This window comes from Melanotaenia boesemani, chromosome 15 (assembly GCF_017639745.1).
Source record: "Melanotaenia boesemani isolate fMelBoe1 chromosome 15, fMelBoe1.pri, whole genome shotgun sequence".
NCBI lineage: Eukaryota > Metazoa > Chordata > Actinopteri > Atheriniformes > Melanotaeniidae > Melanotaenia > Melanotaenia boesemani.
In genome coordinates, this window is record NC_055696.1 from 34053296 (window position 1) to 34075968 (window position 22673).

Consider the following 22673-nt stretch of genomic DNA (forward strand, 5'->3'; position numbering starts at 1 on the left):
TCATTGGCTGCTTGTTTTACTAGTTTCTCTTCACTTTTTGTGCACACACACACACACACACACACACACACACACACACATATATGTATATATATATATATATATATATATATATATATACACATATACAAAGTGGCAACCTCCCGCGGTAAAATGTGAAGCCTAAGTGCTTTAGGACTCCTGTAGGTTGAGCTGTTGTTGCTTTAGTTCTCCTGCAGGTGGCGCTGTCAGCCTTTCAGTCTCGACATGAGTTCCAGCAGCTCCATCATATTGTGTAGTTAATTCGGATTCATTGTGGGAGGTGTTGAGTCTGAACAGCATTGGGGAATTTTGTTGCTCCAGGGCTGCTGTCAGAGCCACAGAGGGTCAGAGGGAGGAGATAATGACAGAGTGGAGGAGTGTCTGTATGCCGGGGCATTCAGTCTACAGCTTTCCGTCTGGTTCACAGCTTCTCTCTCAGCTCTGCGTCTGTCATCATGGACCAGCCTTTTCGTGGATTATTAATAATTGTTTTCCTGCTGCAGATGGACTGTTTGTTCTCCGTTTACATCAGCGGCGGGGCAGGTGAGAGCTTCTACTTTCTCAGCTGTTTCTGATACTGTCCTGACTGTAGAGGCATTCTGGCCTCTTCTTCTTCAGTGGTGTTGATTGTTCAGTTCTCCAGGTGGTGACCTTTGACCTCTGGAGAGAAGGTCCAGGTCCTTCTGCTGCTCATCTGTCATGGTTCCTCTCCACATTCTTCTCATAAATCTGTGTTTATGTGATTCAGTTGTTGAGAATGTGAACCATTCAGATCATATTTCATTTCATCCTCCCAGCATGCACACGTGCATGTGTGTGTGTGTGTGTGTGTGTGTCAACAGATCTTTCTGGAGTTTGATTCCTTCTTTACTGACCGGTGGCTTTAGGGAACCGGGATTCTTGGTGTCATCACAAAAATCTTTTATCTTTCCAGAAAAAAAACAAAAACACATGAACAGAAAATATAAAAACATAAATAACTATTAGTAAATAAAACATCCAACAAGAAAAGACAACCAGAGCCAGAAACCTGAGCTCATGAAATAAAAAGAAAAACAGGATGTGACAAATCAGTCCTGGAGCAGTGTAAGTAATCTGATTACTTTCTGCACTAATAAATATTAATGTGTTAATTTTACATTTGACAGAAGCTGTTTGTTACATTAGAGTTCAAACCCTGTCATGTGATACTTTGTTTTTATGCCACAAAAATGAATAAATAAATACATAAAACAAGAATAAAGTAGATGCAATCTGAGCATGTGCAGACAAGGACGGTAAACTGCTCACACTACCACTAAGGCTGTGTCCGAATGTGCTCCCTACTCCCTACATATTGCCCTTATATAGGGGTCACGCCATTTTGTCGAAGTGTCCAAATGTCCAGAGAGAAAAAATTAGGGCACTCAAAATTACCCACAATGCATCTTGAAAAGTAGTGAGCATTTCGGGCAGAAGCTCAACATGGCGCAAGGAAGTGAAAAAATCGAGCAGCGTGAAATTACCTATAAGCAAACAAAGAATAAAATACAAGGAATAAAAATAAAAATATTTACACACAACTTTGGATTGGATTTGGAATGGTGTCTTGTGGTTGCCGTGGTGACGACGTGGTTTGCGCCGAGAAAAAAATAGGCAGCTTCGCGTCCGAATCGCCAAGAGAATGAGTCACTATGTAGTGCAGCCCGATGTAGTGAACGAGGAGTTAGGGAGTAGGGTGGACATTCGGACACAGTCTTATACTCATGCTAACACCAGAGCCCATGCTTAACTAATACTTATGCTAACTCTAACACTCATGCTAACACTAAAGGCCCATTTATGCTTGACACAGAAGACAGATATGTAGACGGCAGGACAGTTTTGTCCATCTCCTGCATCGCTTATTGCCGTAATTTGGTCCATTTTCAGGGAGCCTCGCTATCCGTTGCTTGATGCAGAAGACGGAGCAATACCAGAAATCAGGGGGGCAGTGCTCAGCAGAATAGTTAACCTGGGACCAGGGAAAGAAACAAACCAGAGAAGAAGAGAATCAGGAAGGGAACCAAAAAGCAGAAGAGTGAAGATGAGGACAACAACTGTATAAGTTCTGCAAGCTTTTGAAGAAAGACTATATTGAAACAAATGTCACTTTTTACTGTATGTGAGGGAGCATAAATGGGCCTTAATACTCATGTTCACATTAACACTCGTACTAACACTAATACATATGCTAACACCAAAACTAACTTTTATGCTAACACTAGAGCTCATGCTTACACTAACATGCTAACACTTACGCTCATGCTAACAGTAACGGTTATGCAAACAATAAGTCACGCTAACACTTACATTCAAGCTAATAAGAATAGTCATGCTATTTAAAAAAATAATAATAATTACCACATTGCAATTTCCCTCTGGGATTAATGAAGTATTTTTTTAATTATTATTATTAATTACTGGGTTGTTAAAAACTGGTAGAAAGTCCCTCCCCTTCTACTTCTACACACTAAACGGATGGCATTGCCATCCGTTTAGTGTGCATAGTGTTCATTGTTTCACACTAGATTTTTGGCCAAGTATTTTTTTTGGCAGCATCCAGGTACTTTCAGTGCACTGAGTTTTTGCTGAAATTTCAGTGTCAGTGCACTATACACTTAAATATAGTGTTTGAAACAGGGTAGGTGTGCAGATTGAGACACACCCTTATACTCATACTAACAGTCATGCTAACACTAATGTACATGCTGACACAAACATTAATGCTTATGCTAACATTGACACCCAAACTAACACTAATGCTCATGCTGACACTAACATGCTAACTGCCAGGTCATATCTACAAATTTAGAATTGGTTCTCAAACATTTATTACCTAGTAAAATAAAATAAAATAATATAATATAAAACAAACACTAATACTTACCTTTACACCAATGCTAATGCTAAAACTAACACTTGGGGAAATTACTGAAGAGGCTGCAGATGAGATGAAGGAAAATTATTACGTAATTTATTGATCAATACAATCAAGCTCCAGTCATGTGAGTTTATCTTTTATTTGGAGACGTTAATCATTATTAATGACGGAAAACTAGAACTATCACTCCAGCAACCGGCTTCAGGTTTGACACCATACAGGAAGTAAAGCAGCCAGAAGATTTAGAGGTAGGACAGACGAGCAACTGATCCAACAGACCTCGTCACAGTTTACCTCTGGGGGTAATGTTGCTGTTATTATGAAGCTGTTGCATCTGGGCTGTAAATGTTCTGCATGTGATGGTCGTCCAGCGTTTCCAGTTTGAGCCAAACTTCCTGTGGAGAAATCCTCACACTGAGACAGAAACCAGCTTCCATGTGTTACCAGAATATCCCAGTGGTTGTGTCCATCATTTCTCCAGTGATCATAACACTTCTCTGTCCTTTAACAAGATCCAGACACGGAGCTCAGAGAAAAACCGACTGATGCTGAAACTCAGAAAAGTTAAAGAAAAGAAACAATTTACACAAAGTGAACATGAACAAACAATCTCAAACAAAACAAAGTCAAACTTTAAAATTATTGCTCATCCACCAGTTAAAATGACGTACAGTGGTTCCTCATTTATTACGGGGGTTACGTTCTGAAAACACCTCGCAAGGAATGAAATCCACGACCTTATTCATTTTTCACAATTCAAATGCATGTTCAGGCCTAATTATCCCTCCTTGGAGTATTTATAGACCTTTCCCAAACTATCAAGAACATTTTCAACATTCTCACACACTTTATACACTCTCAAAAACCTACATGTATTTAACAACGTGAATTTCTTAATAATTACTCACCCCGTAAAATATATTAAAGCTTCTCTGCTGGTACTGCGTCCCCAACCGTGTCTTTAACGTCGTTTTTCACAGAAGGCCCGGCTGTTGCTGTCTTTTTCAGAAAAAGACAGCAGGACATGAAGTAGATGGACTCTGGACAGAGTCCTTTGGCCAATCAAGACACAAAACACAACATTGATGTTTACCAACCCAATCAAGAAACAAAGCATAGTGGGCTGACTCCTACAGTAAAATTTGGACACAGAATGGTTGACATAGAATTTAAATTAACTTAAATATGCCGTGCTGCATACAAAAACAATCTGCGAAACAGCGAGACCGCAGAAGATGAACAGCGATATGGCGAAGGACCACTGTACATATTTACAACCCTTGAAGCCTACAACGGAAAAACTGCTGCATACATGAATTATACATATGTGTAATATTTGTGCATGACATTATTTAAACTCTGTTTTAACTCTATTAACATTAGGTACTAGCTAATAGAACATGGCAAAAAGAATCTTATTTAGCTAATTGTAGCTAATGTTTCCTGATTATGTGAGTGAGAGTTCCTGAAACTAATTATTCACGTTTCACAGGGTCTAATTGATCTTTTTCTCAGTCAATGTAGTTTTTTATCTTTCATATCTGTAAACATGGTCCATGTTGTAACAGACATGTTGCAGGTAACTGTCACGTTCAGAGAAAACCTGTTAGCTAAAAATGTTGTTACTGTAGAACTGAGGTTCACGCGGTGTCATTGAACATGTCAGAAGGGGCGAGACGATGCGTGATGGATGATGGCAGCTTCCTGCTCCTAGATTCCAGCACCAAACCCCAGACACTTCCCTTTTTACGGCTTTAACCTCATAACTTACATAAATTTCCTCCCCATTAATAGCATGAAGCTAGAACGTATCATCCAACGGCTTCGAACATGTCATTAACATCTGCCTCCAGATTGGATACAAAACGATGTCGACCCAGGTCACAGTCCAGCCCAGAAGCTCCATCACTCCCCTGTCTGAACCAGCCAAGAACAAAGAGGGCCCGGTGGGTGGGGCTCAGACAACCAGTACTGTCATTATAAAAGTTTATTCTTCTGCTCGTGTCACGTTAGAAGCTCCAAGATCACAAACCTGTCAATCAATCAGTGATCGATGACTCGTTTAGATCTGTGATTGGCTGGAAGTTCCAGGAGTTGCTTCTCTTTGTATGTTACAGCTGTTAGCAGCTGGATGTTAATGCAACTGATTTTTTTGGTCGTCTCTTACCATCAGACCGCCTTGTCCCTCACTGCTGGAGGATCAGATTAAACCGAGGTCCACGTCCAGTCCTGATCCCGTTCTGATCCAGTCCTGATCCCTCTTAGCTTGCTGTCATGGCTTTAGCTGCCGGTTTCTGTCCTTCATGGTTGGATGTGTGACATTCAGACTAACCGACTCTTCATCAGCTGCGTTTTTATGGAGGACTTTGGATCCAATCCAATGTCCAGTCAATAAAAATGCATCATTTAACATGTTAGCCTCAATCGGAATGAATGATCAATCCGGTCCAGAGAGGGTTTAAACCTTGACATGATGGGATCAGCAGCTCCATCATCCTCACCATTTCTGTGATGATGTTTCTGAGCAGGCTTGAACCAGGTACATGATGTGCTGAGTTTCAGGAAAGACTTGAGAAATGGCAGCAAGACAGAACGAGGCTGTGGAGAACTCCACGCTTTTGTTAAAAACGGAAAGAGTTCAGGATCTTTGAGCATCTTGATGGTCAAAAGATTTAAAATAGGAAAAAAGAAAACCTTCTTCCAAACTAGAAGACTGTTCTGATCGTATTAAATCTGTCCATCAGGTAAATACACAGCTGATTGGGTCAATTTATCCAGCGTCCATGTAAACAGCTGGAATCTGATCAGACTTCAGTCCGATAGATGAGATATTTGTAAACGCAGCCACTGTTTAGTCAGTTTCTCCAGTTCTGCCCAATAATTCATGTTTTCATTCATAATTTAATATTAACAATGGGTTTACACCTGGATCAGTACTAATATCTAAACCGGCTCAGCATAGTCCTCAGGAATAGTTCTCCAGGATCCTTGAAGGACCAGTTTTTCTTTGGATGTTGGAGGTCTGGCTTCTGGGGAGGATCTGTTCCTTCTATCGGACCAGTAGAGGTCCAGGTTCTGGGGAGGATCCATCCCTCCATCAGACCTGTTAAGGTCCGAGTTTTGTGGAGGATCCATCCCTCCATCAGACCTAGTCCAAATGATCTTTAGTCCAGTTCTTGTCATGTGACCTACCTCAGCCTTTTCTCCCTGTTTCCCTTCCTTAAGAACAGCTTTCTTACAGCCACGTTTCCATGGAGACCATTTCTGATGTGGCTTCGGCCAACAGTAGATGGAACTGCTGAAGGTTCAGATGCATCTCTCAGGTCCTGGTTCAGGTGTTTGGGAATGAGCTGTTGCTGCTGAAGTCCTGTTTTCTGTCTGGTCTTTGCTGGTTTTACAGATGAAACATAAAAATGGGAATAAATGATGCATCTTTGTGATAAAGAGCCTAAAGATCCAGTTTAAACCGGTTCTTTGGTACGTTGTCTGTGGTATGGTGACATGACTCTGGCTCATCCCATGAGTTAGGAGCCTTTTTCTTCTTCTTCTGGTTTTATTCTGCATGACTGAATCTTTCTTTATGTGTCAGATTCTCTCCATCAGGTCCTGTCTGAGTTCAGCATCATTCATCCAATCAGAACTGACTCAAAGGGGCGTGTCCTGTCTGCCACAGTCTCCACCCACCAACGAAATAGAAGACACGCCACTTCAACAACAGACACTCCCACTGACTCAAACGATGTCAGAAGGACTGAAAAAGACATTTTACAACAGGCTCCACCTATTCTGACATCATCATTTAGTGATAGCTGGTGGGGGCGGAGTGAAGAGGCTGAAGATGGAGACGAGCTGTTCTACAACCTGACAGTGTTCGGTCACGACCTCCACCTGCGACTGCGTCCTAACTCTCGCCTCATTGCCCCTGCCGCCACCATGGAGTGGGAGGAGTCAGGGCACCTTCGCTCTGAACCAATCAGGAACACCGGCTGCTTCTACACAGGAACTGTGAGCAACATGGAGGACACATCCGTCGCCATCAGCAACTGTGATGGACTGGTAGGTGTTACCGGGCCTCAGAGCAACACCAACACCGGCTCATATAACGGTCATTTCCAGGTCGTTCACATAAAATCTGGTCCAGCTGGTTCAAATTGGTCAGAGCTCAGATACAAAAATGATACCAGTTTGCAGGAAAAGCAGGAATAAGATCTGAGACGGAGTTCTTTAAATCCTGCACAAGTCAGTTAATCTGACCTCAGCCTCCAGTGCACAGATCCATCTTCTGCTACCGGGCCAGAAGAGGACCAGGAGTGCTAATTTAATTTAACTCATTGAATATGAGGATGCTGTAAACCCCAGTATAAACCAGTCTGTAGCAGCTAATAACACACAGATCAACAGTGACCAAGGCTTTTCTCATCTGCACATCATTCTCTCAGATAGTAGAAAAATCTGAGGCCAGCAGAAGCTGAAGGTTAGATGCTATAAAAGGTGACGGAATGCAGCTTCATTCCTTCTGTCCAGTTTTGCTGTTTGTGGCAAACCGAGCCTCACATTGTACAGTGTGGGCAGAGACGCTGAGTGAAGCCAGATGTGGAGGAAAGATGAGAGGCGTTCAAAGTGGATGACAGGAGGAATAAGAGTGGAAAAATATTTCCTGCTGCTGCCGTTACAGAGAAAGCACAGTGTCCTCAAGTGGACACGAAAACTTGAAAAAACCTAACACAACAACTTGTCACCTTCATTTCACCCCAGTCTCTTACTGACCCAACAATACTGACTAATGACACTAAATGCTGCATAAAAATAATGCTCATTGAAGAAATGTTGAGTCAGGAGATGGTGGAAGAAGCATGTTTACAACAAAATGTATACAAAAATTCACGTGGCAGAGCACTTCACCCCACTTATAAAAAAGAAAACATGGGGCTCATTTGTACATTGCAGGGGGTTAAACTTTTAGGCTTGTCCCTTAGCATTAGCGTTAGCATTAGCATTAGCTGCATCAGCAGTAAAGCATGACTTTATATTATTATATCAATCCACATCTAAAGCATGACTGGCTTATTCAAATAGCCTCCTGTGATGGCGAAATCCCTGGAGCAAATTAAAATCCTGCGTTAGCGAGAGTTTACCCGGTTCTGCTGTGAACAAAGGGCCCAGACGGAAAAACTCAACCATCTGCAAAAGAAGGCTTTCAGGGAAGTTAACACTTCGTTCCAACACCAATACACATGTTTTAACTTGAAAAGTGCTGTTTCCGTGTGATGACGCCTTTAAAAAACAGAAGATCAATAGATTCACATTCGATTTTCACCCTATTAAACAGTAGATTTCCAGGACGTTAAACAGAAAAATGAATCACAGTTAGAATAGAATAGAATAGAAATACTTTATTAATCCCTTCGGAGAGCCCTCAGGGAATTTGGGTACCAGCAGCAATACAACACCAAGCAGGACAAGCACAAGACACAATATATACAGGCACAAGCAAAACAGAGGCAAATAGAATGCAATAAATATAACAATAGTAACAATAAGATAAGTTAAATAAAACAATATAAACAAGCATTGCACACAGTAGAGGTGGTACAGATTCCCAGTTCACTATTGCATGTATAAGTTATTGCAACTAAGTTGAGTAACAATAGATTCCTGCTTTTATGTTTTCAGGCTGGGATGATCCAAACAAGTGAAGAAGAGTTCTTCATTGAACCATTGGAGCGATGGAGGCCAGTAGAAGAAGAGGGGGACAAAGATAAAAGAAGAAGACAGCATATTATTTATCGCTCTTCAGCTATCATCAGGAAACACTTAGATGTCAATCAAACTAAAGCTTTCAATCAAACCACAAATGACTTCTTTCAAGGTGAGACAAACAGATTTGTTTACATTTCCTGATGAAACATAAACAATTCCCAAAACCCCCCCTCAGTTATTTAGGAATGTTCTCTATCCTTTTTCTACTGCTTATCCGGAGTCGGGTCATGGGGGCAGCTGCCTAAGCAGGGAAATCCAGACTTCCCTCTCCCCGGCCACAATAACCAGCTCCTCCAGGGGGAACCTGAGGTGCTCCTAAGCCAGCTGAGAGATGTAGTCTGTCCAGCGTGTCCTGGGTCTTCCCTGGGGTCTCCTTCCGGTGGGACGTGCATGGAACACCTCACCAGGGAGGCGTCCAGAAGGCATCCTAACCAGATGCCTGAGCCACCTCATCTGGCTCCTCTCAATGCGGAGGAGCAGTGACTCTACTCTGAGCCCCTCCCGGATCACAGAGCTTCTCACCCTATCTCTAAGGGAGAGTCCGGCCACCCTGTGGCGAAAATTCATTTCGCCCGCTTGTATTCACGATCTTCTTCTTTCGGTCACTACCCACAGCTCGTGACCATAGGTGAGGGTAGGAATGTAGATCAACCAGTAAATCGAGAGCTTTGCCTTTTGGCTCAGCTCCTTCTTCACCACGACAGACCGATGTTAAGGGTCTTACCTAAAAACCCAACTAGAAGGTGTTAATAATCACCCAATTGTAATATGTTGCATGCAGGAGACCCAAGTTTGAATCCTGAGTCCCTGCTCACTGAGTTATCCAGCCACATCCAGCTATCTCATGCCCCCTCCAAGACCCTGAAGAGGGTGTAGAGCTGGTCCCCTGTTCCACAACCAGGACAAAAACCACACAGCTCCTCCTCAATCTGAGGCTCGACTATCCGATGGGCCCTCCTCTCCAGGACCCCTGAATAGACCTTACCAGGGAGGCAGACGAGTGGGATCCCTCAGATCCCACAGAGCCTTAAGGAACACAGGGGTCCACTCCTGGGCCCTGTCACTAAGGAGCTTTTTAACCACCTCAGCAACCTCAGCCACAGAGATAGGAGAGCCCATGATAGGGTCCTCGGATTCTGCTTCCTCATCAGAAGACGTATTGGTGGGATTGAGGAGGTCTTCAAAGTATTCCCCCCAGTCCCCCATCCCCACTGTACACAGTGTTGATGGAGCATTAGCTGCCTCCAGAGTTTCACAGGTCAAAAAGGCCCAATAGGACTCCTTCTTCAACTTGATGGCATCCCTCGCTGCTGGTGTCCACCAACGAGTTCATGGATTTCCGCCATGATAGGCACTGACGACCTTATGGCCACAGCTTCGGTTGGCCACCTCGACAATAAAGGCACGGAACACAGCCCAGTCGGACTCAATGTCCCCCGCCTCACCTGGGACATGGTTGAAGCTCTGCCAGAGATGGGAGCTTAAACTATTTTACTGACAGGGGAATCCGCCAGACGTTCCCAGCAGACCCTCACCACACGGCATCCTCCCCCACCATCTGAGCCAACTCACCACCAGGTGGTGATCAGTTGACAGCTCCTCCCTGAGTGTCCAAGACATGCGGCCGCAAGTTCGATGACCTGACTACAAAGTCAATCATTGAACTGCGGCCTAGAGTGTCCCGGTACCAAGTGCGCATGTGTACACTCTTATGGACACGTTATGGACAATCCATGGTGAGAAGTCCAACAACAAAACACCACTCGGATTCAAATGGGGGGGACCCGTTCCTCCCAGCCACACTTCTCCAGGTCTCACTGTCATTGCCCACGTGAGCATTGAAGTCCCCCAGCAGAACGAGGGACTCCCCGGAAGGAGTGCTCTCCTACACCCCCTCCAAGGACTCCAAAAAGGGTGGGTACACTGAACTGCTGTTTGGTGCATAAGCACAAACCACAGTCAGGACCCGTTCCCCCACCTGAAGGCGGAGGGATACCCCAACATACAGGTGCCCAGTTGGGGGCAATGAGCATGCCCCAACCCTGCTCAGTGCCTCTCAGAGGAAGCAAATCCAGAATGGAAGAGGGTCCAGCCCCTCACGAGGACAGTGGTTCCAGAGCCCAAGCCGTGCATTGAGGTGAGTCTAACTATATCTAGCCCGAACTCCTCAACCTTGCACACCAGCTCAGGCTCTTTCCCTCACAGAGAGGTGATGTTCAGACCGCTAGGGTCCCCGTCTTCAGCTGCCGCCCAGCTCACACTGCACCCGACCCCTATGGCCCCTCCTGCAGGTGGTGAGCCCACGGGAGGAACCCCTTAGTTTTTTAGGAATGTTGTGTAAAATGTAAATAAAAATAAAGCAGTGGTTTATAAATCTCGTGAACCAACCAGAACATATCAACAATATCAGATGATTAAAGTGATCCATGATGCTCCGGATGTTTTGTACTGGTGAAAGGTCTGGACTGCAGCAGGCCACTTCAGCAGCTGGACTTCTGGTGTGTTCCATTTGTCCTCAGAACTTGGAATTCCAAGGAATTTTTACCGAAAATGATTAAGTGATCTTGGTTTTTCAAGCAGCAAACTCTGAAGTTTTAGAGGATGCCGAGATTCCAGATTTAAAGATGGATGCACCCAATACCATTTCTAGTCCATTGTTGTCTTCATCAAAATTCTTTATTAATATATTTTGTGTCTGTTAAATTTTTAGTGTAAACAGCAGTGAGTTGTTGACCTTGATAACTACTTTGTTCATTAACCTGATCCACTGCAACAGTTTCTCCAGCTGGTTCTTTACTTTTCCAGACTATTGTCATTTTCCACAAAATGTTAAATGACTCCGATTCAACATTTGACATTTTCATTCTTACATTTAATGGTTTCCAGGAACTAGTATCTTTTTCTGGGATTACCTCATTTCCTGGGAACTGGAAGTGTTCCAGCTCTGATAGGCCGGTAATGAAGATGACCTGGACCTGCGGGGTCTAAACTGAGCTTATATCAGCAGTTACTCTGACATGAAGCAGCATGTAGGAAGCTGACGGTTTTCAGTTCGTTGGACTATCAGTTAAGAAGAGATTTTAAGAGGAAATATTCATATCTGAGCTGAAGGTGCAGTGTGTATCATTCGTTTTGCGGCCGTCTTTGTAGCGTGTAACCCTGAAGATAAACTGTTTTCTGAGAGCTGCAGGCTGTCAGCCTTCAGAAAGTCGGCTGTTGTTGCTGCAGAAGGAAATAATCAAAGGGAAAACAGTGGAATGGTTCCAGGAAACTTGGCAGAGCTGACGGGAGCTCTGCAGACACACTGGAACACACACCCAGCCAGCTGCGACGTGGCAGCCGAGGCCTTGCAGCTCTGCTGGATCTGGATGTGGTCAGTTTGTCCACAGAGCAGCTATGACTGATCAACACTTTTATTTCATCCACCTCGGCTCAGCCGGCGGCCCCATCACCGACGTTGTTTCCCTAGCAACAAACCGCACACACCAACACCAGGCCAGGGGATGGCATCCAACATGTGGATCAGCTGTTACATAAAAACATGTTTACATTCTCATCAGCACAAACCTGTGGCGCTAATCAGCTGAGTTCTGGGCTGACATCACCACGATGTCACTGATGATGTCATAACTTCACAAAACTTCTGTAGAAATCAAATAACAGCATCACTGAAGTTAAAATTATTTTTTATTTTATGACATTAACCTCTTGGCATCTAATCTTGCAAGTTTGCTACAAACCTCATCTACCCTGTATTTTATTTTATTTTTTATTTTATTAGTTTATTTGATATTTAACTGTATTTTATTTTATTCCAGTCATTTTCCTTTTGTTTTGTTTTGCTGTATGCATTTTGTTTTTATATAATTAGAAATACATACAGGCTTGAAGGAGTTATACGGACAAATGAACATTTCAGTGTTATGATGTTTGAAATGTACAAATTTAACTTTATTCGTCACGCTCCTTATCTGAGTGAGAACAGTTTTATGTGGATACTGGAGCACAGAGTGATGCAGCGCTGTGGTTTTCCACCCAGGTCCTACAACAGTTTACCTTCATAAAGATGATGAGGGGTGGAATGAGGGCAGGGCCAAAGTGGGAGCTACATGTAAAAGATTTACCTTGTTTATACTCCAAATACCTGCTGGTGCATGCTGTCCTGTATTGTTTGCTTTTCTTTGCTCAAGTTGACATTTCGTCACAGTGTTTTGCACAGGTTCAGAACTAGAAAATCTATCACATATTACATCTACATGCATGAAGACATCAGATTATTTGGGACAAATCTAGTTGTGTTAATCTGATTTCTCATAATCAGATTATGCTGTCTACATGATGATAACTCCAGAAATCAGTTATCATTTTTTTTGTGTGCATGTAATTGTGCTCAGTTAGCCCTCTAAGTCCAATACCTCTGGTCTGGTCTGATCTGGTCGGGGTGTCTTTTGGACACCTCCCAGAGGAGGGGATTATATGTCCTGGGAGGACACCTCAGTACAGATCCAGTTCCTTCTGGAAATTATATCTCAGCTGGCCTAGAAACACCTCGATGCCCCAGTAACCCTGGATTGGTCTCCAGTCACAAGTTTTCTTAGTTCTGATCTTCTTTCATTATTTGTGAGGTTTACTGGAAGAGGTAGCAACGACGTCCATGTTTATCTCCCAGCCACGTTTCCATGGTGACGGTCTCAGTCAGAGCTGTACCGTCTGTTAAAGTCTGAAAACTTTTATTCCACGTGAACACCTGGAGCTTATCCAGGCATCTGACCTGTTTGTAGTTGAAGATGACTCATTAAGCTAACTGTGAACACGACCGGTTTAGTTGAGGTGTGCTTTCCCTAGAAAATCAAATAGAAACTTTAAAAACTAATAAATACAGATAAAAAATATAAACATGTGTTTGCAGGTCCTCTGTTGGGCTCTCTGAACTTGACCCAGAACGTGGTCTCATCCAGATCCAGGTCTGCTCGCCGGCGCCGCCACACAGTGGAGGCTGAACTCTTTAACATTGAGGTAACTGAACAGTTGATCTGAAGAGTAACTGAACTGAAGCCAGAGCTGACTGAACCTCTGTACTACCATCCTCCTCCAGGTCTTGCTGGCAGTGGATTATTCTGTTCTTCTTTTCCACGGCAGAGACCACATCCAGAAATATCTCCTGACACTGATGAACATAGTAGGTGAAAACTTCATGATGCTGCCTCCGTGAACAGCTATGGTTTCCATGAGCTCCAACCAGAGCAGAGTTATTTCAGATTTAGTCTGTGTATGTCAGGCGCTCATCTTCGAGCTTCCCTTTGGGTGGATCAACCAAAGACCAAAGATCTGTCCACCACTGTGAAGTTAGGGTTCCTCTGATCTCGGTTTTTCTGGTTCAGGTTAATGAGATCTATCAGGATCATTCTCTGGGGGCCAACATGAACGTTGTCCTGGTCAGAATCACCATGCTGTCTCCAGCAAAGGTAAGAAATCCCCTCCTAACCACACAAAGGGTTTTCCAGTCAGACCACTTTGTTCTAGATCTGTTTTTATCTTTCTATTGACCTTTGGAGAAGAAAGTTAATGTGACAGCACTTTGTTACGACCCGTGGCGATCTAGGGGTATCTGGGTCGCTAACAAAACGAAGCTGAAAAGGTTTCAAGTATAATAATAATAATATTTATTACAAAACCCAGGTTCAGGGGTAAAGTAACAATAAAACAGTCAACAAAACAATAGAATAGAATAGACAAAAGGTGCCCGTCTTTTACGGTTTACCAGTTAAATGATAATACAGAATAAACTAAAGGTGTCCGTATCTCACGGTGTAAAGGTTACCAACAATTATAAAAAGGAAACTTAACCAAGATCTCTACTACAAAAGGTAAACCAAAAGCGACTCACAAAAGGTGAGCGTCTATCTAAGTCAAACACAAAGGAAACTTAACAACAAAAAAAGGTGAGAGCTTCTCCGCCAGTTATCACCAGTAAACACTGTTTACAGTCCCAAGTACTAGCCCAAAGGGCATAAAACCACTACTAAGCACACACAAAGACCAACGTCTAAACCACCAAAATCCCAGCCTGGCACACTGTGAGCCTGGAAGAACAAAGCTGCCTCGATTGCTGTATTCCCCTTCCTTTTCAAGTCCCAGCCGGAGTGACTGATTGGCTGGTGGAGAGGAGGACGGGAACTTCTTGGCTGACCAGGTGTAGAGGGAGCCTAATCAGGGTGCAGCAGGAAGGGCGTGAGCTGGCGGAGCTGTCATCTATTGCTGAGGACCCTGCTGTTGCCAATACGACCTCAGTCATCAGGCCTGGGGTCATAACACACTTATGTCCCAAACTAATTTCCAGTAAACTGCACAATAAAGTATATTATTTCACATTCTGTCATATTGTATTGTACCATATTGTACCTTATCATGTCATACTGGCTCAGATTTGATCATGTTGCATTAAAACGTATGGGATTGTATTTAACCCCTGTTCCTCTGTCAGTCCCAGGAGCTGATCTCTGTGGGGAACCCTCAAAAGAGTCTGGAGAACGTTTGTGGATGGTCATACCACCAACAGAGGGAGCAGAGTCATGCCGAGCAGCACGACCATACCATCTACCTGACCAGGCAGGAGTTCGGCCCCTTCGGCATGCAAGGTACTAATAATTATACCATCACTGACATAATGACTCGACTGCTAACTAACATTAGCTAAATGACCAGCAAGAGCTCTTTGCCATCTGAAACACTACTACAAATGCTACAATAAAAGACATGTTCTCTGTAAGGACAACAAGCATGGTACTGAAGTCATGTGACTCTAATCTGACCGCCTGACCTTCCTCTGTAGGTTATGCTCCAGTTACAGGGATGTGTCACTTGCATCGGAGCTGCGTTCTCGTCTTAGAGGATGGCTTTTCATCGGCTTTTGTAGCTGCGCATGAAACAGGACATGTGTAAGACACAAAACACATTACATTCAGAATTTACAACAGTAGTGCAGATAATAGCTGTCAGATGTCCATTTGGAGATGCTCCTTTCTACCAGGGGATCCATTAAGAGACATTATCTCCTTGGTCCTTAGAAACACTCATGAATATGAGACATTTTTAGTTCTCAGTGACTCCTGATGACTGTACGAGGAAACTTTGAATTCATATTCACAAAGTCTTTCTTTTGTTTGTCTTCAGGTTAGGTATGGAGCATGACGGTGAGGCCAATGACTGTGCTGATGATGTGCCGTTGGGCAGCATCATGTCTCCGCGGGTCCAGGCCACCTTCTATCGTTACCACTGGTCCAGGTGCAGCTGGAGGGAGCTGCACATGTACCTGCAGTGAGTATAAAAGTTTATCCACATCCTCAGAAATTAACGCTACACATTCACAAGCTGTGGACTGAGACTAACCAGTAGGGGACAGTGTGGGAACCGGTTTGACTAGCTGGAAGGTCACAGGGTGAACAGCAATAATATCCAGAGAAAGTTTCAAAGACTAGACCTGGCGTGCTGGTCTAGGGTTCTTGCAGACCATCTATACCACTGCTGTAGCTTTCCTGCTGTGATCTCTAAATGAACCAATCACTATCCTCCTCTATCGTCTTCATGGTTATCGTTTTGTTTAAGTCCTACAAATTCAGCCTCTCTACCTGGTCTTAGTTCTCTAATGCGCCCTCTGTTGGAATCCTGCAGTAACAACCATAGCACGCAAGCACAAATGAGAAGAATTAAAGCTGCAAGCAGTGCTGCACCTGCGCACGCTGCACCTGTGCAGCTCCCTGGTGTTTGTGAAGGCTGCAGTTCTTGACGACCACCCTGACTGAGGGAAGTCAGACATATTGTCAATCCCATCTCGACGAAAGATGAAATGAATGTGTTTTATTAGCTGGTAAAGGGTATTTATAGTAAAATAACATGAGACTTCCTGTTTGTAGTGGGCGGGGCTATGGTGATAAAAGCATACTGAGATGTAGATGTGTCCAGGAGGTTTGATACACACTGGCTGCTGTTTCAGATAGAAAGACTTCATGTTAAATGTTGACACATCAACATTGAGCCGGCGCCACTGCCATGCCCTTTAATGTATCAATAGGCTTTTCATAACTTTTACTCACAAGGGGGATATGCTTATCCTCAACAAGTTTCAGGCTGATTTGATTACATTTATGAGCGTTTTATTCAAATGTAAGGCACAAAAAATTACACTACAATTAAAAACGACCAACTTCCTGTTTGGATTGACTTATCGGTCCAGGAGGCTTTTGATAGGTCTTCACAGGTTGCTGGTGTGTTCGCAAGTTCTGACACACTTTCAAGTGGATGTGGTAATCATTGTGACTTAGCACATCACAGTGTGTAAAAAAACACTTCAAAAGTGGGCGTGGCCATGTAGTTAACAGGAAATTTGCATATACATCTATTTGTGTCAGGACCCTAATTAATAATTCAAACATTGTAGATGCTCCTCCTACCGCACATTAGGTCGTAAGATGGGCATCTCATTACGTCCTAACCACATTTGTTTCACCTGCAGCACCTACGACTGCCTGCGGGACGACCCCTTCAACCACGAGTGGCCGACTCAGCCTCAGCTTCCGGGCTTTCAGTACTCCATGGAACAGCAGTGTCGCTTCGACTTCGGGCCGGGATACAGCCTGTGTACCGCGGTGAGCCTGTCCACATCCTGCAGTCTTTTGTCCATGTCCATTTGACATTTTGTTGCAGCAGGCAGTTCAGAGGGTGTAAGACGGTTGAAAGGTTTGATAGGAACTTGTGGTAATAGTTAATTAAGCCCAAGAATGAGCGTAGTTGACTCACATTCTCTGATTTGGGTGCGTTTAGGACTGACTCAATTTTGTCCTTGGTTTTGTGAAGTCCATGTCTGTCTATCTTGTGTCCACAGTACTCAGTGGCATCTTGGAAGAACTCACATTTGTCTTTGTTTGCCTTTAAGCCATATTTTTCTAACCTGGCCAGTACTGCTGCTAGGTTAGCCAAATGAGTGGCCTCATCCACACCAGTGATGATTATGTCGTCCAGAAAGCATTGTGTTCCTGGAATGCCTTGCAATACTTGATCCATGGCGCGTTGCCACACTGCTAGTGCACTGGCGATGCCAAATACCAGCCTGTTGTACTGGTATAGGCCCTTGTGTGTGTTTATCACTAGATACTTTCTGTATGCTTCCTCTGCTTCCATCTTTAGATATGCCTGGGCAAGGTCAATCTTGGAAAAGTGTTTGCCACCTGCCACTGATGCAAATATATCCTCTATCCGTGGAAGGGGGTACTGGTCTATGCGAAGAACCAGGTTCACTGAAACTTTGAAATCACCACAGATTCGCACATTGTCACTGGTTTTCTTGCCCACTGGTACTATTGGTGTAGCCCAATCTGACCATTCTACCTTGGTGAGAATGCCTTGCTCTTCCAAGCTCTGCTTCCACCTTGGGGCGTACGGCATAAGGAACGGGGCGAGTCTTGTGAAACCTTGGTTTTGCATCATCCTCCAGTATGATCTGCACTTTAATGTTTTTCAGGGTGCCAATTCCCTCCTTAAACACCTGTGCGTGCTTATCCAATAGCTGTTTAGGTTTTTCATCCACAGGCCATCTCTCTAGGCCTAATGTCTGTCTCATTGCTTTGATTTCTTTCCAGTTGAGATGAATGTGTCTCAGCCAGTCACTTCCAAATAATGGCACACCTCCATTTGTCAGAACATAAAGTTCCAAATTGCATTTATTTTTCTCATATTCCATTGTCACCTTTAATTTCCCCATGGGAGCTACTCTCTCTCCTGTGTATGTCTTCAGTCTCACTGAGGTTTTTTTCAGTTTCAGATTGGGGAAATTGTCTTTGTAGTCCTTATATGAGATCAGTGAGAGCGCAGATCCAGTATCCAGTTCCATCTGTAACTCAACTCCCTGTATTTTTGATGTAAGCCATATCGCATCGATATCTTTCTCTTGTATTGTGTACAGCTCAAAGCATGCCAACTCTTCCTGAGAATCATTTGAGTATGTCTCGTCAAGTTCATGCAGCTTCCTGTCTCTTTTCCACGGTTTTTCCTTCTTTTTATCATACAGTTTTGATTTACACATTTTCTGTATGTGTCCCTTTTTGTTACATTTCCGGCAGTCTTTATCCTTATACCAGCAGTTTGTAGAGTCATGTGATTTTTTTTCCATATCTGTAACAGGCCTGAGATTTATCATTGTGCTGCATCAGTAACTTGTTCACAGAACTTGCATCCAGGCATTTTTTCCTGGAGCTCTCCTGCGTCCTTTGCTGCCGTCTCTACTCATATAGCAATCTCTAATGCATGGTTCAGTGTGAGATTATCTTCTGTCAGGAGCTGCTTCTGTGTTCTCTTATTGTGCAGCCTGCAGACGAAGCGGTCTCTCAGCGCATCTGACAGCCCCTCCCCAAACTGGCAATGTTTCAACAAGCGCCGAAGCTCCGCGATGTAATTCGAAGTGGACTCTGTCTTTAGCTGATTACGCCTATGGAATTGGAAACGTTCAGCTATAACCAGTCGGGTTGAAGTGTTTTTGAAGCACCTCTGTGATTTCTTTAAAGCTTTTTTCCACTGGTTTAATAGGTGTTATAAGGCTGCGCAGCAGGTTATATGTCTCTGCTCCCATGACAATCAGTAGCACAGCCACTTTCCGTCCATTCTCAACCTTGTTAGCCAGACAATACTGCTCAACTCTCTGTCGTCCAGTCCTCAGCGGTGTGATCAAAACAGTCCATTTGTCCAACACCTCCCGACATTTTCTTGGCATCTTTGACAGATGTCCTTTACTCTGATGAATATTACTCATGTGTCCACTCCACTGTCCGTTAGCTTGACAGCGTGTTAGCATTCACGTAGCGTGTGCAATAATGTGGCGTCTTCTTTCTGTCGTCACATTAACGATAAAGTTCCCCTCACCATCGTCTGTTGCACGTCGGGGATCCATTTCGAACTCGTCGCCAGTTTGTTATGTTCTCTAGTATAACATTAACAGTTCAAGGACCAGACATTCAGTTTCACGTTTTTTTTATTACGTTAGTGCATTGCTCTACACAAGGTCAATCCACGCAGCACCACACATCACGTATGTTCATCCGAACAGAAACTTGTACCACTAAACAGTGTAATGCCAACTTTAAATAAAGAACACCTAGCAACATAGTAGTAATAGTGATGTTTTTTTGATGAAATGTGATAAATAATTCTGTTATCATGGATCATGGTGGATTTACCAGATAGAGTCTCTGAATAAAACTACATTTAGTGGCTGGATTGTAAACCTCCTGGACGGGATAGAAATGCTTGGAGTTTCAAGAGTTAAAATGTCCATGTTTGTTCCAGGACTGATGTTGTGAGGCAGCAGGAAAAGTGAAAGCAAAGATGTCTCTGTGGAAATCTGATTTAAACCCTGATGAAGATGTCTGAGGAAACCTGATCCAGAAGCAAAACAATCTACGTGAATGTAGACGAGAAGTTGGAGAATCATGAACTCTGACGGTTTCAGACGTTTCCTGCATGAAGTCACCTCTCAGTTAACATCCTGAGCAGATGCTGTAGCTGGACTCGACTCACATCTGGACACTGAAAGCATCAGAAAACTGATAAAAGTCCTGCTTCAGTTTCGTGTTTTCCACTTGGTTTTCATACCTGCTGTTTGGTCGTTAAAACGTCTCGGTTTCTGTTTTCTGCTGTGAGAAACCAGAAGGTGTGGATGAGAGGCTCACTCTGATTATTTCCAGCTGCTTCTGATTCATTTTCACTGGATGAAAAGCTCAGATTTAGTCTCTCAGAGCGACCTCCCTGATCCTGATCAGTCTGGGTTTATTGGAGACCAGCTCCCTCTGGAACATTTATCATCTAGAAACTAAATTACATCCTACAAATAAAACGTAAAGCTAAATAAATCAGTACTTATCTACCAGGAACAGATCAGTTAGATCCCACATGTTCCTGAACATCCTGCTCATTTCCTTCATTGACCATATATGGTAACAGCAGACCTGTTCAGAACACCTGGATCACACTGATTGGTTCTGCCATCATATGAGTGATTTTTTAGTAGATTTGTTGGTCAGACTGTAAATCTGTGATTGTAAAGGAAACCGTTTCATGTGGTGAAATGTTTAGCGAATGACAGTCAATGGCCAGAAAAGTCTCTAAAGGTTTCCTTTGTGTCTCCAGTACACGACCCCTGACCCCTGCAAACAGCTGTGGTGCAGCGACTACCACAACCCGCTCTTCTGTAAGACCAAGAAAGGCCCGCCGCTCGACGGGACCAAGTGTGGACCTGGGAAGGTGAGGTTCTGGTGGTTTCAGTTTGTCCTGGAGGGCAGCACCGCCCATTTCTAACTGACCTGTCTGGTGGCAGCACTGCTTCAAAGGGTTCTGCATCAAGCTGACGTCAAACCTCCTGAGACAAGATGGCAGCTGGGGGACATGGAGCTCGTATGGCAGCTGCTCCCGGACCTGCGGGTCTGGGATCCAGTTCCGAACCAGACGCTGTGATAACCCACCGTGAGTCAGCCTGTCAATCATCTGTGATGTCACACATCAGATGCACCAATTAGTAACCTGCTGCTATTCTCAGTCCAGCCAACGGGGGGCGCTCCTGCTTCGGTAACAGCTATGAGTTCCAGCTGTGCAGCACCGAGAACTGCCCCCCCCTGACTGACTTCAGGTTGGTAAATCTGCTGTTCCATCAGTGGTCTGAGTCCTCGGACCTACCTCGGGTTATCTGGAGTGTGTTTGTGTTTCAGGGAGGATCAGTGTAAAGTCTGGAATCCAGTTTTTGAGCATGAAGGACTAAAACATCACTGGCTGCCTTACCAGCATCCTGATCGTAAACACACACACACACACACACACACACACACACACACACACACACACACACACACACACACACACACACACACACACACACATCTTGAGAGTAAAGATAAACATTAAACAAGCTTAGAGCAGAAAGTTAACGTTTATCTATCTTTGTGAGGACCTCAGTTACACCTGTAGAGGTGATGATGTTTATACAAAGAGAACTTTGCTGGAATTATGAGTATGTTGTTGGATAGAACACACAGGTACATGGTTCAGGTCAAAACCCAGTTCAGTCCAGCATAGGGTTAAGGTTAAAACCTGGTGATGGCTGATCGCTGTTGGCTGTAATTATTTTCTGAAACTTTCTGTACTTGAGGAAGCCTTTGACTGAAACTTGTTGTTTCTTCAATAATAATAATAATAAAAATACATTTTATTTAAAAACGTGCCTTTCAAAACACCCAAGGACATTGTACAAAAGAACATTAAAATGGTTAAAAACAATAAGTAAAAAAACTAAACGAAACGGAGGACATAAAGATGGTGAGTGTGTGACTAGACGACGTAGGACAGTTGAGTTGTTTATGGAAATGGGAAAACTGTTGGATTTGGAGAGAGTGTGGGGCGTGCCTACCAGGAGGACTTCTGTTTTAGAACTGTTAAGTCTGAGGAAGTTGGATGAAAACAAAGAATGAATTTCTTGTAGAGAGGTGGTGAGGGAGGTTGGTGGAAGCAAAGAGGATGGTTTGGTAGAGAGGTGTTCACTGTGTTGTGTAGAGGATGTGAAGAATCTTCCATCATGTCCAGATCAGGGCCCAGAACCAGAACTTTTGTTCGGCTGTTTTAAGTCTCTGGGTCTTGATGTGTCAGCACAGACTGATAGACGATATAAAACATCTTGCTTCAGACACTGAAGGATCTCAGCTTCCTCCAGAAGTCTGTATTTACTTCTAGATGCATCTGTGTAGCATTCCCAGTCCAGTCTGTTGTCCTGAACTCCAACCTACTGGTAATTTCTTCACCTCTTCTCCCAGGATGTAAACAGTGTTTACTCCTCCTGAAGTCAACACTCATCTCTTTAGTTTAGTTTGTGTTCATGATGAGGTGATTTTTTCTGACTGCCCAGTTCTCTGTACTCAACTTCTGGTCCATCACTGATACTTCCCACAGCTGCAGAGTA

General features: G+C 43.7%; 1 protein-coding gene and 1 long non-coding RNA gene across 5 annotated transcripts in view; one reads left to right on the forward strand and one right to left on the reverse strand.

Moving 5' to 3' along the window:
* The first annotated feature begins 372 nt into the window (after positions 1 to 372).
* The window catches only part of LOC121654660 (A disintegrin and metalloproteinase with thrombospondin motifs 2-like), a 56762-nt gene continuing 34461 nt past the window's right edge, over positions 373 to 22673 (forward strand). For 3 of the 4 annotated variants that reach the window (XR_006012979.1, XR_006012978.1, XM_042008887.1), the window contains exons 1-14: positions 373 to 564; positions 6513 to 6979; positions 8597 to 8792; positions 13593 to 13699; positions 13779 to 13862; positions 14065 to 14148; positions 15168 to 15321; positions 15516 to 15621; positions 15857 to 16000; positions 17196 to 17328; positions 20858 to 20971; positions 21045 to 21190; positions 21264 to 21353; positions 21433 to 21515. Coding sequence is in view for 2 of the 4 variants with exons in the window: in XM_042008887.1 (XP_041864821.1) it covers positions 477 to 564; positions 6513 to 6979; positions 8597 to 8792; positions 13593 to 13699; positions 13779 to 13862; positions 14065 to 14148; positions 15168 to 15321; positions 15516 to 15621; positions 15857 to 16000; positions 17196 to 17328; positions 20858 to 20971; positions 21045 to 21190; positions 21264 to 21353; positions 21433 to 21515 (1996 nt within the window). In the remaining 2 variants the exon portion in view is untranslated. The remainder of the gene's footprint in view (positions 565 to 6512; positions 6980 to 8596; positions 8793 to 13592; positions 13700 to 13778; positions 13863 to 14064; positions 14149 to 15167; positions 15322 to 15515; positions 15622 to 15856; positions 16001 to 17195; positions 17329 to 20857; positions 20972 to 21044; positions 21191 to 21263; positions 21354 to 21432; positions 21516 to 22673) is intronic. The other variant, XM_042008888.1, reaches the window with a different exon arrangement.
* LOC121654700 lies at positions 3209 to 22132 on the reverse strand. Its single transcript, XR_006012989.1, has 3 exons — positions 22058 to 22132; positions 5518 to 5521; positions 3209 to 3219 (listed from the first exon to the last, which is right to left on the reverse strand). It is a non-coding gene; the product is annotated as an uncharacterized LOC121654700 (long non-coding RNA).